At 50.5% G+C, this 17,870-nt stretch overlaps 2 protein-coding genes across 5 annotated transcripts in view; one reads left to right on the plus strand and one right to left on the minus strand.

Moving 5' to 3' along the window:
• ARID3B (AT-rich interaction domain 3B) overlaps positions 1-15,302 on the minus strand; it is a 40,321-nt gene extending 25,019 nt beyond the window's left edge. The window contains exons 1-2 of one of the 4 annotated variants that reach the window (XM_069866710.1): positions 15,178-15,302; positions 10,323-10,993 (exon numbers count right to left, since the gene is read on the minus strand). In XM_069866710.1, coding sequence (XP_069722811.1) covers positions 10,323-10,904 — 582 coding nt within the window. In that variant the 5' untranslated portion in view covers positions 10,905-10,993; positions 15,178-15,302. Of the gene's footprint in view, positions 1-10,322; positions 10,994-12,165; positions 12,688-15,151 lie in introns of those variants that run through there. The other 3 variants (XM_069866711.1, XM_069866712.1, XM_069866709.1) reach the window with 3 other exon arrangements.
• Positions 15,303-15,460: 158 nt separating this feature from the next.
• Positions 15,461-17,644, plus strand: LOC138725623 (actin, cytoplasmic type 5). The gene is made up of 2 exons (XM_069866720.1): positions 15,461-15,484; positions 16,175-17,644. The coding sequence occupies exon 2, from the start codon at positions 16,186-16,188 to the stop codon at positions 17,314-17,316; it is 1,131 nt and encodes a 376-aa protein (XP_069722821.1). The 5' UTR covers positions 15,461-15,484; positions 16,175-16,185; the 3' UTR covers positions 17,317-17,644.
• Positions 17,645-17,870: the final 226 nt, after the last annotated feature.

Below are 17,870 nucleotides of genomic sequence, written 5' to 3' on the forward strand. Positions count from 1 at the left end.
CTAAACAGAGGTGCTGCTTTTGCTCTCCGTGTCCATTTTTACCAAGCACACACCCCAGAGCCCCTGAAAAAAGGTGTTATCCAGGGATCTTTCCTTTTCTGCTCAACAGGTGACAGCCAACCACTCCTCTTCACACATGGCAATGCCCATATGGTCTCCCTCATCTACAGATCCAAAACATGCCACAGAAGGACGCAAATAATACCACTGGAACACTTCTTGCCAATCCAGGATCTGTCCTCCCAGAAGCTACTGGATGTGGATTTTCCCCACAGAAATGGAAAGCTCAGCTTTGCTGGATTAAGGTTTGTTCATTCTTCTTAGGCATTAAAAGGATTACTCTAGTTAGGCCTATTTCATCATCCTGAAATGACCACTGGGGCTGGAAATCAGCAGAAGCACCCCCGGATGGCTCTTGATCAGGCAGTGCAGGAATACGATGAGGAGGAACGTTTTGAAGCTTAAAGAGGGGAGATTGAGATGAGATCTTGGGAAGAAATGTTTTCTTGTGAGGGCGGGGAGGCCCTGGTCCAGGGTGCCCAGAGCAGCAGTGGCTGCCCCATCCCTGGAGGTGTTCAAGGCCAGGTTGGATGGGGCTTGGAACACCCTGATACAGTGAGAGGTGTCCCTGCCCATGGCAGAAGGGTTAGAACTGGATGGACTTTGAGGTCCCTTTCAACCCAAACCATTCTATGCAATACCTATAAGCATCTTTAAACCATAAACTTCATAAAGCTCTAGTACAGCAAACGCTTCAGAGCCACTCAAGGAAAGAGAACAGCCAAATCCACCTAGCAAGATAGCTCCGACTATCCTGTCCTGAATATAGAAAGAGGTTTCAGCACAAAACCAAAGCCCAGGTGAACTGGAGAACTGGTCCAATATCTGAAATCTTGGAGTTATCTGGCTGTGACACATACATTGAATTAGAAAGATGAACAGCTATTGTCAAGACCAGGCAAAGCTACATTTCTCCCTTTAAAAAACCCTGCAGTGAGCTGCCCTAATGCCTGCTGATTTAGTTTGAGCCAGTAATTCCTGCTGGAAAGTCAATTATCCAGTGAGTCCCATCAACTGAAAGATATTTAATGGGGGGATTATTGCCACTTCTGTTATGTCAGCTGTTTATTACGGCTGATCAATTCCCAGCCCTCTCTAGGAAAAGATCCGAAGAACGGTTTTGATCACAGGAGGATTCATCTGGGCGTCCTTTGCTACGAGACACGAAAAACATGGGGGTTTTTGCTAATTATGGTAACATTCTGCTGTTTCTAAACCCCACTGATGTTAAATCAGCAAACCTACATGCACAGCCTCTTCAGAAGGCAGCAGCTCTCTCCTGTTCTCAACTTCACACACTCCAAGGTGAAATGATCCATAGAGGGCTGAGCTATTTTCCTCCCAAGTTTCTACTTGGTTATAACTCCAGAGTGCAGAACAGCTTGGGATACTAAACCGGGAGCTTCAAGCAGCAAAACACTTGCTTTCAGAGGGAACTTGGATCACGCTGAGAGCTTATTCCACTACATTTGAGGAGACGGAGAGGAAAGAGAAGAGGGCTTAAAGGAGACAATTCTGCACTGCCAGTGGGTTTGAACTTGGTAAAATTTCCAGGAGCAAAGCTTTTCATGGGATTAAAGACTCTTTAGAAGTTTAGTTGAAGAAAAAGGGTACTTAGAAAAGAAAGACAAGATTAAGATTTGAAACAGAGAATAAGGAGGCTAAGGATTGGAGTCCTCAGCACAGGTAGGACAGGGATTTGTTAGAGCAAGTCCAGAGTGGGCCACCAAGATGATCCAAGGGCTGGAGCACCTCCAGTAGAAGGACAGGCTGAGAGAGTTGGGGTTGTTCAGCCTGGAGAAGAAAAGGCTCTGAAAGACCTTGGAGCAGCTTCCAGTACTGAAAGTGGCTCCAGGAAAGCTGGGGAGGGGCTCTTGATCAGGGAGTGCAGGGACAGGATGAAGGGAGAGCAGTTTTCAGCTGAAAGAGGGGACATTAAGATGAGATCTTAGGAAGAAATGCTTTCCTGTGAGGGTAGAGAGGCCCTGGCCCAGGCTGCCCAGAGCAACGGTGGCTGCCCCATCCCTGGAGGTGTTCAAGGCCAGGCTGGATGGGACTTGGAGCCCCTGATCCAGTGGGAGGTGTCCCTGCCCATGGCATAGGGTGGGACTGGATGTGCTTTGAGGTCCCTTCTAACCCAAACCATTCCATGATTCTATATGCACCCTGCTTCCCACGCCTACATCTTGAGAGCAGTAGTGCTCCCCACCCCAGGAAGCTAGTGAAAAGGAGTTTAAAGCCAGCTGAAGCCATCAGTGTTTTGCCATATGTCCAGTAAACTGGCTGAGCTGGATATCACCTGGCACGACACAAAGCAATCTGAGGTGAGAGACAGTGGACAGTATTAGCGTTTCCTCCTGCCACAGTCAGCGAGGTTTAAAGCCAGGCAACGTTCCCCATGTTAAGCTAGCAGAAGAGATAAGGATACTTCTCACCCGCCTCAGTGTAGAACAGCAAGGGCACACTGAAACGACACAGGAGGAGAGAGCCCACGTTTGTTTTGGGTGATGGAGTTAGCAAAGGCTTGGGATAGCATGAAATGTCAGCTCAGCAGCTGGGGAATAAAGCCTTATTTATTCAGAGAACATAGTGCAAGCACCGCCAGGCACTTTCCCAGGCCTCTGCTTTGATCCCGAGGGACTATTCTCCTCACCAAAACCTTTGGGTTCATGCCAAGGCTATGACCAAAGACACAAAATACTGGAAGTGGTCAGAGCAGCAACCGGAGCACAACCGTAACAGGTAAATCAGTAAAGACCTACTGCAGCAAGAGGTGCTCCATGTTTATAGAGTAAACAGCATTTTGCACAGCAAGAGCACTCAGCAGGAGCCTTGGTATCCACTGTCATTTCTATTCCTCCGAGGAAAACAAAGTTACCCTATGCTGAGAATTCCTCCTCCCTATAAACAGCAGGAACATGAGAAATCAATATATCCTCACAAGTCATTAAAAGACCTTTGTATGAGTCAGGAAACAGCAGCAGGAAGGAAAAAACCACTGTTGGGTCATCCTCTGGGGAGAGTCCTGCCTCTCCCTCCACCCGTTTGTATCAGGGGAATGTGCTGATGGTTGACAATCAGCCCTCACGTTACCACGGGTGAGAATTTCTGTTTCTTGCAGAGATACAGCACTGGCTGAGCTTTCTGCCCGGATACAGAGCAGGAGTGGGGTTGAAGAGGTGTCGGGAAGGGCTGGCCATCTCTGGGGCTGCTGGCAGAACCAGAGAGCCACCCCTGCAACGCAGGCACCTCTGAGGCCAGCAGAGCCCCCCCCGAGACTGCCTTCACCCCAAGAGGCTGCAGGCCTGGCTTCACAAGCAATTATATCTGGAGCTATTTTAGGATTACTCCCTAACCACCTGGAATATCTTATTAGAGGGAAGCTCAGATGTCCAGAGCAATTTTGGTTTCCAATCCCACACTGAAAAGCCGGAGTTAACCCTGAGTTGCCAAGCAGACAGAAAAGGAGATGACAAATGCTTTCCTGCTTCACCCAGCTCATTCTTTTGAGGACAAAACCCTTACAAACAAGCAGCCTAACCCCCTCTCTGCAGGACACCTACCTCTCAAATATCACCACCTCACACCAAGAAAAAAGGAAAGAATCAAAACTCAGTGCTCCATAAAAAAAAGTGAAGTATCAAGGCAAACAAATTGTCTCCTCCAGCTGAGCCTGCGTGGATCGCAGTTAGTGTGCAAACAGGGACATCGACGTGATTAAAAATGCTTCCTTTCCAGATCATTCCCTTCTCCACCTCCCCAGTTTCGTAGGTGTTTGAGAGGGGCTCAGCTGAAGTCCAACAAAGTTTTACCAGACTACAAAGCTGATTTTAAATGGAAAACTCTGAACTGGAGAGAACCCACTAAAGCTTTAACATTTAAAAGAAAAGAGGAAAACACTTATGTCACGAAACTCTCAATCGTTCTGCACCTCCCTGGAGCTCTGATAGAGGTTTTAGGCTAGAAACCTGCTGGAATATCTGCTTAGGAACTAGGCTAAATCATAGAATCATTAAATGTTGCAGTGCAAACACAAGCCCCTCCCCTACCCCATGGGTTAACTGAAAGCACCGAGTCAATGAAAAGGTACAGGGGCGGCAATTTCAGGATTATCGGAGAATCCACTGAAATTCCTTTTGTGGGAAGAGTTAAGCCTTAGGAAGTGAAACAGATGCTATTATAAAGAAAACTGTTGTACTACAAACCGCTGATAAGATCAAGACTACTGCCCTGAGCTGCAAGTTCTCAAGCACAGAGACCCAGGTTATAATTACCGCATGCACAAGCTGCTCTGTCGAAACGGGAATAAACCCTTCCCGGCCTCCCTAATAACAGAGCTCAATTCAGTATCTGTGAGCTTCGGAGATGGGTTCTGAAAACACGTTGGTGATTCCAGGAATGGCAGGGAAGATGAGGAAAGAAAGGAAAAGAAGGGCCTGAAGTGAACAGATTACTTGTGTTACTAGGTTTCTCCACTCTGCTCCCATGACCCAGTGACTGCGGCACCAATGCAGTCCTTTGCAAAACAGGAACCTGCTTCCTTATCCTTAAGGAAAAGTTGGTCTCTTTGTGAATGACTCCTATTCACAAATACTCAGAGGAATTAACTAAAACGTCAGTGACAAGGAGATTTGTTCAGCGGGAAGAGAAATTCTCACTGCCACATGAGAGTCTCAGATTTACCCCAAAGTGAGAAAAACACAAGTGCAGGAATATAACACATTCGAGCTCTTTCCACCTACTGCTCCAGCGTCAGCTACGATTTCCATAATTGGCACCGAAGGAGACAAGCTGCAACTATTCTTAAAGATATATTTAGTGACTGAACAACTCCTTAACCAAGCCCTTTCTTCCCCAGGATGCACACGAGCTCCTCGCTCCGTCTCCAGATATAGCACAGGCGAGGCAACACAGCGTAACCTTGATGACGTCTATGGAATTGCTGCTTGGGATGAAGATCTCGATCCTGTGATGCCTCACATACAAGTTGTCTGTAAGCTGCTGCCTACAGTCATTACTGTAAGTGCTTTCTGGATTCTCTTCTCCCAAACATTATTTGTTATATTAAACGAAACAGAGGCTTTGTTACCAAGATCCTGTGCTGCTCCAGCCACCAATGCCATAGTTTAAGTCACACATTGGCACAAACTCCAAGTTAGGTGCTGCAGCAGCAGCAGACTGACACAGGGCTGGACTTCTTCACAACAAACCTAACCCAGGAATTCAGGAGAAGTAACAAATACTAATTTAAGAATTAGATCTGTTCTTATGGAAACCAGGTTTCAATAAAAGAGAAACCAAATACCTAATGCTGGCTGTTAATGCAGAATTCTCTGCCTACGACATCATAAAAAGAAAAATACCCAGTGATCCGCATAAGGAATTAGAAACCCAACCCTTGCATTGGACCCTGGATATCTGAAATAACTCTGAGGCAAAAAATGCACCACATGAAATGCAACTTCTTTATTCCTGGGACCTTCAACCCCCTTGGATTAATGAGTATCTCCTCAACGCGCACAACACTGGAGGCACATAGTTAAGGTTCTGGAATCTCAGCCACTCATTCCCAGACCCTAGAGCAAAAGCAAAGTAATTGTTTTAAGCTGACTTATCTTAATAAACACCATGACCTTTGTAAAAGTTTAGGTCAGGATTTTCAGGAGTGACTGGTGATTCCTGAGCATCTAACTTGAGACATCCCCCCAAACCAGACCACAAACCGCTCTCTGAAGGTCAGGCAGCTGCTTTACCTTGCAGCTGGGACTTACCTTGCTGCATTTAAGAAGGCACTAAATATCAGCTGATACTGAAAACTTTGGCTTTATTTTGCCATTCCACAAAGAAATGCACATACTAACGCTTGTGCTGTAGCCACAGCCTGACCAAACTGGTCACACCCAAGTGGAAAAGGAAAAAGTGGCAGCAGCCAAACAGCGGCTGTGGTCCTGCCTTTCCTACATGGCTCTTCACGGTAACCAGAGATATCACCAAGCAAAGAGAGCACCCACGGGACAAGGACCCATACCCACTCAGCTGCTAAAAGCAACATTTTCACGTGCAAAATTAAAAGCTCATTTCTCTTTGAAGACATGCAGCCCACAACACCCTTGTTGGCTGCAGGAACCATGATGGACTTGAAGGGGATTCGAGCAAGTCTGAGGAGTGAAAGAACTAAGCGCAGCTTCCCCCCCTCCACCCCCCCAAGCTCTTCTTTCGGGATTGCAACTCCCTGACAAGCAACTCCACTCCCTTGTTGTTTTGTGCTGACAGGATTCCCACCGCCCCTGTGTCATACGCTGAGCCAGCTCTTTTGTCTGCCAGCTTGTTCTACAATTATTTACTTGGCTGTTCGGGACCCAACAGGGGCTTCATCTTGCTGTTAGTTTCCATTTTCCTGCCGTCTTCATGGCACATACCTTCCAGGCAACCTCAGCCTTCCGCTTTCACGAGACATTTTTCTCCAAGGGCGTCACTTTGAGGAGAACAATCCACACTTGAAAGGAGAAATAGAAGTGACTTTTCCCCCTCTGCTGCAAGCCACGCCATTAATGCATACCACAAATACTCGCAGAGCAGCGTGAGCTGGAAGCAGTGACGCTGACTGGCATCAGCCTCCATCTCAAGAGAAGCTAAAAAAAGGCAAGTTCAGGAATCATTTCGAAAACAAATTGCAGAACGTAGGCACTTCTGCATTTAATCCTGTTTTTTCTGCCTAAACCAACCATTTTAAACAAAGACAAGAGATTTTTCTCAGTATCTTTGAAGCACGCCTTGGAAGTGATAGCTTTCAATCAAGGCTCTTGATCAGGGAGTGCAGGGATTGGACAAGGGGGAATGGTTTTAGGCTGAGAGAGGGGAGATTGAGATGAGATCTTAGGATGAAATGTTTTGCTGTGAGGGTAGGGAGGCCCTGGCCCAGGTTGCCCAGAGCAGTGGTGGCTGCCCCATCCCTGGAGGTGTTCAAGGGCAGCTTGGATGGGGCTTGGAGTAACCTGATCCAGTGGGAGGTGTCCCTGCCATGGAACTTGGAACTGGTTGGGTTTTGAGGCCCCTTCCTACCCAAACCATTTAGTGATTCTATGACTTCAGTCATCAAAGAGTCCATTTAAGGAATTGTGTTTTTCACAGCTAGGAGTCCATGTGATGTGAACTGGAGAACAGCACAGTAAACCAGTGTGGTCTTAAGGCAACTGAATCTGGTTTAACTTGATGAAATCAGAAATGCACTGAAACAGCCTTTGCCGGCCCCTCTGGTTTGTTCCTGCCTCCGTGCAGCCCCCAGCTCAGAGCTCCAAACCGCTCTACTGCAGTTAAATTTTTACTCCCCGGTATGCAGGCTCCACCAGTGAATGCAAACAATCTGATCTGCAATATTTACCCTACTCAAGGTGAATATACTGCACCAGCATCACTAATACTGGGCAATTCCACGCCACAGCACCTCAAGAACATCGTTCACCAGCATGAATACAGATCCATGGTTGAGGTACATCAACGTGATTAAAAATGCGTCCGTTCCAGATCACTCCCTTCTCCACCTCCCCAGTTTTGTAGGTGTTTGAGAGGCGCTCAGCTGAAGTCCAACCAGTGCTCTATTTCCAGTGACAGCACCAGGAGACAGAATTTTGGGACAACACAGTAACCTGCCCACTTTTACCATACTCTTCCACCATCCACAACTGTCCTAGCACAGCACATCCCTGACATTGCTTCATAATCCATTTCTTAACTTGGTGTCCATGAGTTTCTCCAATTCCATTCCTCGCTGCTGCACTGCCTGCCTCCCCAGCAGCCAGACAATTACATGAACACAGCACCAAGAGCTTTTTTTTTCTTTTAGTTTTGCTTGCAGGTGAAGCTTTGTGCACTTTGGCTTCTAGAATAAGTTGGCTTGAAACCAGACTAAGATGCAACCTACTACCAAAATACTTGATTTCTGCTAAAACAGCCCAAAGTAAACAGATCAGTACTAGCTCACAGTGCAGTAATTGTAAAACAGCATTATTCTCTTTGCTGTTCCACATCAGCTAAGATCAGATCTGGCATGCTTACAGCTATTTGCCTTATCAGAAGAGGGCAAATGAGCTAAGCATCAAGCCTATTAGTCGGGTAAAATCCCCAGGACTCTCACAAGATAAGCCAGCATTGCAATGAAGCACAATAACACATTTGTTAGTGCTGGCCGAGCTAGAAATAAAGACAGCCAAAGGCTAATGTGAAGTTCATAGAATCACAGGATGGTTTGGGTAGGAATGGATGTCAAAGCCCATCCAGTCCCAACACCCTGCCATGGGCAGGGACACCTCCCACTGCATCAAGTTGCTCCAAGCTCCATCCAACCTGGCCTTAAACACCTCCAGGGATGGGGCAGCCACCACTTCTCCGTGCAGCCTGGGCCAGGGCCTCCCCACCCTCACAGGAAAACATTTCTTCATAAGATCTCAACTCAATCTCCCCTCTTTCAGCTGAAAACCTTTCCCCCTCATCCCATCCCTGCACTCCCTGATCAAGAGCCCGTCCCCAGCTTTCCTGGAGCCCCTTTCAGTACTGGAAAACTGTTGTTAAAACCAAGTCCTGTCTGTTCTCCACCCACAGGCCCGGATGAGGAAGTTTGCACCAGTCCCTCCAAATCCAGTAAATCATGAAGCAATTTCTCTAGCGACGTCCCTTGACCAACAGATCCACCTCACTCCCCTCCTACAGCTTGAGTAACTCTGTTTCTCAATCCAATCCCTCTTGAGAAGCAAGTGCTGAGAAAAAAAGAGCAGTAACCAGTTGCCTGATGCATCTCATGCTCTAGTGCTGCTTCACCCATAGGCTTTATAGCACCAGTACTACAAATGCCATTCACCTGGCAACACTGAGGAGCTCTTGCCACCTGCATCGCTCTGAAACACCAAACTGGTACAGTTTTGCAGAAACTGCTGGGCAGGAGCCTGTAAGCCACACTAAACTGAATGGGAGAAGAAATAAAGCTTCCTGAGCTTTAGCAGTTCCTCCTTGAATTGCTGCCTGTGGCAGCATAAAAGGAATCACCGCATCCATGCAACCAGCAGCTGGGGGGAAAGCCTCCTCTGAGGACCCACAGCAAACTTCCCAACACCTCTGCTTCACCAGCAGCCACAAAGCAGCTCCAGCCTTTTAACTTCATGGGGCTTACAGGAGGGAAGGAAAACACAGCTCTGCTTTTGTCCATACAAGGTTTCTTCACGTGAAGGATATCAGCTGAAGAAAAACCTCCCTCTCTTCACATGCCTGAAGAAATAACAACTAAGCCAAATTTTTTTCCCCTTTATTTAAACCATGCAGTCCTCTGGCTTAACTTCATAGAATGGTTTGGGTTGGAAGGGACCTCAAAGCCCATCCAGTTCCAACCCCTGACATGGGCAGGGACATCTCCCACTGGATCAGGTTGCTCCAAGCCCCATCCAATCTGGTCTTGAACACCTCCAGGGATGGGGCAGCCACAGCTTCTCTGGGCAACTTGGGCCACACAACTTCAATACACAAACGTTCTAAGTGTCTCAAAATCTGTCCAAGTCAGCTCTGTAACAACACAGCACACAAGTTCTACATTAACTCAAACACCTACTTACAACAAAGGAATCTTGATCCTCTGACATTTATCTACAAGGAGAAGTAATTCTTCATTCAAACCCAGAATTAACCTCCTACCAAAGCCAAGCAGTAGCAAGCTGGTTCCTTCCTTCCCACACACAAAAAATAAAGTGGCTCTGCCTACTCACAGGATCAGTGGTAGGACTCACACACTTCCCTGCCTGCACCCACACCACCATCCAGAAACCCATCCACATCTGCTGCATCCCAGAGCTGCGACACAAAGAGGTTATAGATATCATACACGAAATAATTCGAGAAAGATGTTAGCAGGCAAGTGTCTGCACCAAAAAATAAATATAATGCCACCCTGCTCCATTCTGAACAGCACAGCAGCAGCGAGAGAGAAGGTAAATTAGCCAAAGATCAAACCTCTACCTCCTCACAAAGGTCCTTATGGACCAGGTTTCTATATCACCAGCTGGAAATCTGCAACTGTAAAGCACATCAAGTTCTTGTGAAACCACTCTATAAGGAAGAGCGCACCAGGGAAGCATCGTTCTGCGCCTGCCCAGTTCTTGCGCTCTTTCCAAAGCCCTTGCAAACAAGCAGTGCTTGTAACAGGACACTGGGATGAAGGAATCCTTGATCTGACTGGATATGGCTGTTCTTATTCAGAAGGAAGCAATGTAAACACTGACCTGTTTGAGCTGCTCATCCAACCGCCAACTCTGGCGTCCAGACGGGGAACCGGAATATGGTTGCTTAGTGTCTTTACCCTGTTCTTCTTTGCCCTGCTGTCCCCGATGATGCCCTGAAGCTGGAAGAGGATTAGAGCTCGAGGCCACTCTTTGGTTATGATGGGCAACTTTGGGAGGATGAAAATATTTCAGAGCAGAGCAGGATTCTTTTCCAGTCACATCAGCGCCATCCTCAAGATCACCGCCTTCCAAACCCCCTTCTTCCTCCTCATCCTCCTCATCTTCCTCCTCTTCTTCATCCTCCTCTTCCTCTTCTGGCTCAGAATTCATGCTGCTCTGATCAAAACCCCGCGTAGCTCCGGCAGCAGACGGGCCTCTGGCCAAGGGACCAACAGCAGAGCCACCCGAAGCCCTGCCAGATGTGGCTGCTAGGACGGCCTGCTGCACGGCCAGCTGCTGGGTGTAGAGCAGCTGGGCTTCTCTCATCTGCCTCTGCTGTCTCTCCCTGGAATCCATCTGCAGAGGCGTTTGCTGTTTCTGCTGCTGCTTCTGCAGCTGCTCAACCACAGCTTCCAGCTTCATCCCGCAGTTTGCATGGCTGGGAAAAGAGGGGGGCGTTTTGGGCTTTATCTGGCAGGGTTCAAGCCCCGACCTTGGGAGATTGGCAGAATCTGAAAGATAGACAAATATTTGTCTGTATGAATATAAAATGCTTTCATCTTTTCCCCAGGAAGAGGATAAATAGAGTGCAAAGCCAATACTCTTTCCTGTGCAGGAGACCGTGAAACAATCAGCTTCATGTTTAACAGCCTCAGGCTCAAACTTGCATTCAATTTTCAGACTGTTTAATTGTATTTTCAAGCAGAACACATTTGCTACAACCTCGGTTTTAGAGATCCCAAAGACAGCAGCTGAAATGTGTTTGTCCCCAGTCCCAGCAGTTCGGTTTTTGGTCAGAACCCTTCCACCCTCCTTAAATAATTACTTTCGAAATGTTAGGTTTCACATCAAGGATTCAGTGCTTGTGAAGCCACTACCTTAAAAGGAGACAGCTGGGATGATAAGCAGGGCCATACTGCTATTAAAAATGGGCAGGAATTCATCACACACCAGTTCCCTCCTGGTTGTTTTACGCTTTCGTTACATTAATAAATTCTTTACGTGTCTTTCTTTACAAAAACAACTATATTTAGCCACTGTTTTACTCTTTATGAGGGTAAAAAGCAGAGACTGCTGTAGCCTGAAAGGGGTTGCTGAGCTCCAAGCCACTCGAGTCTCTGTTTCCCAGAGCTGCCAGCACATCAAGCCCTAGCCAAGCCCTCCCTTCGATTTTCCCAGCCGAAGGAGCCGGGAGCTTTCCCAGCTTTCCCTTCTGACCATGCTGAGCCAGCACTAGCCTCCTCTTGAGCAAAGACCAACAGAACAGACCGGGATCACGGCTCCCATCTACAGTGAATCCTAGAAAGACACCGCCGCCTTTAATCCCCAACCATCAAAACCACGCTGTGTATTTTGGACTGTGTGTCACAAACCGGACCTGCTGACACAGATGGTCCTTCTGTCCTTCTCAGCTTTTTTTTTTTTTTCTTTTTAATGTAAAAAGATGCTTAAGCAAATCTAAACTTGCTCCCCTTCAAGGTTCAGTGATATCAAAACACAGTCGGCTCAGAGAAACAAAGGAAAGGCCAACTACAAACAACCTCCGGAGGCTCCTGGCCACCTCCCACCACCCTGTTTACAACCAGCACCGCGCTATACGAGCCACATACTTGAAAATCAGAGACTATTTTGCTAACACACAGTTTCAAAGGACAGCTCTGCTCTCAAACAACAAAGCACCTACCAGACAGCAGCTTTAAAAGTGAAAGACAGCTTCCCACATCACTAGCACAGCTCCAAGTCTTCCTCTAAGGTGGTCAGAGAGTGCCTCTCTTACAAAACACCTGCAAGCTATCATACCCAACTCATTTTTCCTCTGCAAACTCTTCCCTGAGCTAAATAACAGCCCATCACTGAAATGAAAAGCCTGGTGGATGCATTTGCATTTTTATCTAGCAGGCAGCGGTGTAGCTTTAGCTTGCAAATGAAATAATATAAAGTGGATTAGCGGTTTGAATGTCAGGAGCAATAATGCATTACCTGGCAGCTGAAAAGAGCCTTAGGCTTGGTAGGAAGGCACAAAGCACCATCTGGCCGATCTCCAAACACACACACGCATTCAGCAACAATGAACCGGTGAGGGTGTTGCAAGAGCAACCCTGAGTGTGGCTGGGCACTAAGAGAACCTACAGCCCACACCTGGCTATAGATGGTTGCACCTGAGTGTGGCTGGGAGCTAGAGAAACTACAGCTCACACCTGGCTGTAGATGGTTGCACCTGAGTGTGGCTGGGAGCTAGAGAACCTACAGCTCATACCTGGCTGTAGATGGTTGCACCTGAGCATGGCTGGAAGCTAGAGAACCTACAGCTCACACCTGGCTGTAGATGGTTGCACCTGAGCATGGCTGGGAGGCAGAGAACCTACAGCCCACACCTGGCTGTAGATGGTTGCACCTGAGTGTGGCTGGGAGCTAGAGAACCTACAGCTCACACCTGGCTGTAGATGGTTGCACCTGAGTGTGGCTGGGAGCTAGAGAACCTACAGCTCATACCTGGCTGTAGATAGTTGCACCTGAGCATGGCTGGGAGCTAGAGAACCTACAGCCCACACCTGGCTGTAGATGGTTGCACCTGAGTGTGGCTGGGAGCTAGAGAACCTACAGCCCACATCTCAATGTACATGGTTGCACCTGAGTGTGGCTGGGAGCTAGAGAACCTACAGCTCATACCTGGCTGTAGATAGTTGCACCTGAGCATGGCTGGGAGCTAGAGAACCTACAGCCCACACCTGGCTGTAGATGGTTGCACCTGAGTGTGGCTGGGAGCTAGAGAACCTACAGCCCACATCTCAATGTACATGGTTGCACCTGAGTGTGGCTGGGAGCTAGAGAACCTACAGCTCACACCTGGCTGTAGATGGTTGCACCTGAGTGTGGCTGGGAGCTAGAGAACCTACAGCCCACATCTCAATGTACATGGTTGCACCTGAGGCGCGGCAAGGTGTCGGCTCTCCCGCCCAGGGGACATTCAGCAGGGCATGCAGGTAATCCACGCCTCGGGGACGTTGGCGATAATAAATGACTCGCTACTCAGTTAACACGCCAAGCAAACACACCTCGGGAGCAGCAACACCCTGGTATGCGGCGCCTTTCCTGGCGTTCTGGTACAGGTTATGGCAGGATTTGACGCGCGGCTGCCCAGGGTTTTCATCCCAGCCCAGCACAAAAACCTCACCAGCCTCCAGAAAGGTGAATTTTGGAGATAGCAAACACGCCCTCCGCAGTTATCCACGTTATTGGGGAGGGGCAGTCAGCTTATGGCGAGTTTTAAGCCAACGAGGAGACGCAACGCTTAGAGCAAATAACCAAGTCACGATATCAGGACAGAGTTTAAGAGCACTGCAACCAGGTTAACAACATTAAACCATTCTATGTCACTCAAGCCAGACTAATAACACCAAATCATGCCAGGTTTTAACACCCATTTTCCCTCAGCATGGATATTTCCTCACTTTTTGTGTCCCTCCCGATAAAGGATTCTGTTTAAACTCTGTGTCCTCATGCCTTTGTGTGGCTTTTGATCATCAGGAGAGCAGTTTAGTTAAAAAGCCCCTTAATTTGCATTTTTAACGAGCTGTAGTGAGGAGAATGCCTAGGAATAAGGTTTTCCAAGTAGAAACCACCTGGATGGGTGGAAAATCTGCAAAGGGTGGGATGAGCAGGGGGAGGGAAGAGGGCTCCTAGGGTGGTGAACGACTCCACAACTCCTCCCGGTTTTACTGGAGACCCCCAGTCCCCCAAAACCACCGTTAAAACCCCAACCCTGCCCCCCCCCAAAGAGGACGAACGGGGGGCTGCATGCAGTGGCCAACCCCAACCCCTGATCCCACCTGCTCCTGAGCTCCAGAACACCCCTCCTATACTAGTACCAGCCCCAGAACAGCCCTCACTCCCTCTGCCATCAACACCAACTCCGGGAGAGCCTTTAGCTCATACCCTTCCCTATCGGTACCGCCCCCCCCAAGCCCCCGGTGCAGCCCTGAGCTCCCATCACCCCCCACCCTGTCGGTACCGACTCCCCCGGCGCAACCCAGAGCTCCCACCACCCCCACCCGTTCGCACCAACCCCCCTCCGGTGCAGCCTGAGCTCCCACCCACCTCCTCCCACTCCACTACCGACCCCGGTACAACCTTGAGGTCCCACCCACCCCCTCCCTGGTCGGTACTGGCCCTCCCAGTGCAGCCCTAAGCCCGCCCCCCACCCCATCGTTACCGCCCCACCGATACAGGCCTGAACTCCCACCTACCTCCTCCCCCATCGGCACCGGCCCCAGTACAGCCCTAACCCCCCCCCCAGTTTGTACCGCCCCCGGTGCAGAGCTCCCATCACCCACTCCCGCTCCAGTGCCGCCCGCCCCGGTGCAGCTTGAGCTCCCACCCACCTCCCCCCTCCGGTACCGGCCCCGGTACTAGCCCTAAGCTCCCACCCGCTCCTCCCTCGCCGGTATCGCCCCCTCGGTGCAGTCCTGAGCTCCCAGCCCCCCCCATCCCCACTCCAGTACCGTCTCCCCAGTGTAACCCTGAGCTCCCACCCGCCTCCTCCCGCTCTAGTACCGGCCCCCCAGTACAGAGCTCCCACCTCCCGCTCCGGTACCGCCCCCCCAGTACAGCCTAAGCTCCCTCCCCGTCTCCGCTCCGGTACCACCCACCCTCTCCGGTACAGCCCTTACCCCTACGGCCGCTCTGTGCCCGCTACCTGCCGCAGGCCCCAGGGACAGCTCGCTGCCGCCTGGGCTCCGCCCGCCCCGCGGCCCCTCCTCGGCTCAGCCCGGCCGGACGCGGCGCGGCGGAGGCGGTGCCCAGCACCGGAAGCGCCCGCCCGCCCCGCTTCCGGGTACGGCCCCGGCAGCGGAAAAAGCTCAGGCGAGCGCGCCGCACCCGGAAGCGCGGCTGGGGCTCGGGCAGCCAATCAGGAGGCGCGGCGAGAGGCAGCTTCCGGTTCCGGGTGTATAAAAACGCGGGCGAGGGGCGCGGCGCGGCATTCGCTGCGGGAGTGCGCGCAGGTGAGGGTGGGGGCGTTGAGGCTCTAGCTTCTGGTCTAGCTGTTCCTCTGGCTGTTCTTGATGCTGTTGCTCTTGCTGTTCCTTTAGCTCGGGAAGCGCTTTGTGTTGTCTTTAGGGCCCTTCTTTGTTTCTCGTGCTGTTGGGGATGGTACGTGAGGGAGGTGTCTGCCTTGGAGGAGCTGTGCTGGGCTTTTAAGTCCCCTGGGAAGGGTCTGTGCTTGCTTTATCGGGGTCTTTGTATCCGTGCATGCGTGTTTTGGGGTAGTAAAGAGGCATTGTTAAGAGAGAGAGGTTTAGCTTAAATGTTAGGAAGAAATTGCTTATGATGAGGGTGGAGAGGCACTGGAACAGGTTGCCCAGTGGCAGCTCTATCCCTGGAGTTGTTTAAGGCCAGGTTGGATGGGGCTTAGAGCAACTTAATGCAGTGGGAGGTGTCCCTGCCCATGGCAGCAGGGTTGGAACTGGATGGGCTTTAAAGTCCTTTCTGGGCCAAAGGTTTCTGTGGTTATGTTTCTCTGGTGTTCTCTCTCAGGCCCCTCCATATTCCACTTTCAGCCCTGCTGTTGGGGCTTCTCAGCGTTTCAGTTTCTCCCAGGTCTGTGTTGTATGGGGGAGAGTATCAGGCTTGTGTTCCTGTTGTGTTTCCTCTGAGGAGGGGCTCTGATGTCTCTGTGTCGCCATTCATCTTAGGCCTGGTCAGCATGGCAGATGAGGAGATTGCTGCGCTGGTGGTTGACAATGGCTCCGGTATGTGCAAGGCAGGCTTTGCAGGGGATGATGCTCCCCGTGCCGTGTTCCCCTCCATCGTGGGACGCCCCCGGCATCAGGGTGTGATGGTGGGCATGGGGCAGAAGGACAGCTACGTCGGGGACGAGGCCCAGAGCAAGAGGGGCATCCTCACCTTGAAATACCCCATTGAACATGGTATTGTCACCAACTGGGATGACATGGAGAAGATCTGGCACCACACCTTCTACAATGAGCTGCGTGTGGCCCCAGAGGAGCACCCTGTCCTGCTCACCGAGGCCCCCCTCAACCCTAAGGCCAACCGGGAGAAGATGACCCAGATCATGTTTGAGACCTTCAACACGCCAGCTATGTATGTTGCCATCCAGGCCGTGCTCTCCCTCTATGCTTCCGGCCGCACCACCGGCATTGTCATGGACTCCGGGGATGGCGTCACCCACACTGTCCCCATCTATGAAGGCTACGCACTGCCACATGCCATCCTGCGTCTGGATTTGGCTGGCCGTGACCTGACTGACTACCTCATGAAGATCCTGACGGAGCGAGGCTACAGCTTCACTACTACGGCCGAGAGGGAGATTGTGCGGGATATCAAGGAGAAGCTCTGCTATGTCGCCCTGGACTTTGAGCAGGAGATGGCCACTGCTGCCTCCTCCTCCTCCCTGGAGAAGAGCTATGAGCTTCCTGACGGGCAAGTGATCACTATCGGGAATGAGCGTTTCCGATGTCCGGAGTCCATCTTCCAGCCCTCCTTCCTGGGCATGGAGTCCTGTGGCATCCACGAGACCACCTTCAACTCCATCATGAAGTGTGACGTGGACATCCGAAAGGATCTGTATGCCAACACGGTGCTGTCAGGAGGTACCACCATGTACCCCGGCATCGCTGACAGGATGCAGAAGGAAATCACTGCCCTGGCACCCAGTACCATGAAGATCAAGATCATCGCCCCGCCGGAGCGCAAGTACTCCGTCTGGATCGGGGGCTCCATCCTGGCCTCCCTCTCCACTTTCCAGCAGATGTGGATTAGCAAGCAGGAGTACGATGAGTCTGGCCCTTCCATTGTCCATCGCAAGTGCTTCTAGAGGGACTGCTGGCAGTCTCCCGGAGCGCTCTGTGCCTGGGCAGCCTCCTCCTCCTGCCTTGGACCAGCGCTCTTCGACTGTTACTCACTGTCTGAACTCATTTGGGTAGCGATGCGTGTGTGTTAGTGGCCCATTAGGCTGTAGTTCTCCCGTGGCTGCACGGCTGCTGTTCCTCCTGGTTCTCCAGGGCCTGGGGGCGGCCGGTGGCCATTCCCTTTTCCCATGTGGAGCTGGTAGGATGGCACTGAGGCTCAACCGGGCGCCTTTCCCTTTCTCACAGCTGACTCCTCTGTAGGAAAACAAATAAATCCCTTCACCTTACAAAGTCTATGAGATTCTGTTGCTTTCTTTCAGGGTGGGTTCTGGATCTCCTTGCTCAGAATTATTGAGGCTTTGGATGCTGGCGGAGAAGGACATAGGGATGTTGGTTGACAGCCGGCTGAGTGTGAGTCAGCAGTGTGGCCAAGTGACCCAGAAGGCCAACAGCGTCTTGGCCTGCATAGAAACTGTGGCCAGCAGGACCAGGGAAGTGATCATGCCCTTGTACTCAGCAC

The sequence above is a fragment of the Phaenicophaeus curvirostris genome, chromosome 12 (assembly GCF_032191515.1).
Source record: "Phaenicophaeus curvirostris isolate KB17595 chromosome 12, BPBGC_Pcur_1.0, whole genome shotgun sequence".
Lineage (NCBI taxonomy): Eukaryota > Metazoa > Chordata > Aves > Cuculiformes > Cuculidae > Phaenicophaeus > Phaenicophaeus curvirostris.

Excerpts from the sequence above, each read along its gene's own strand:
- LOC138725623 (XM_069866720.1), top strand. The coding sequence starts at position 16,186 with ATGGCAGATGAGGAGATTGCTGCGCTGGTGGTTGACAATGGCTCCGGT.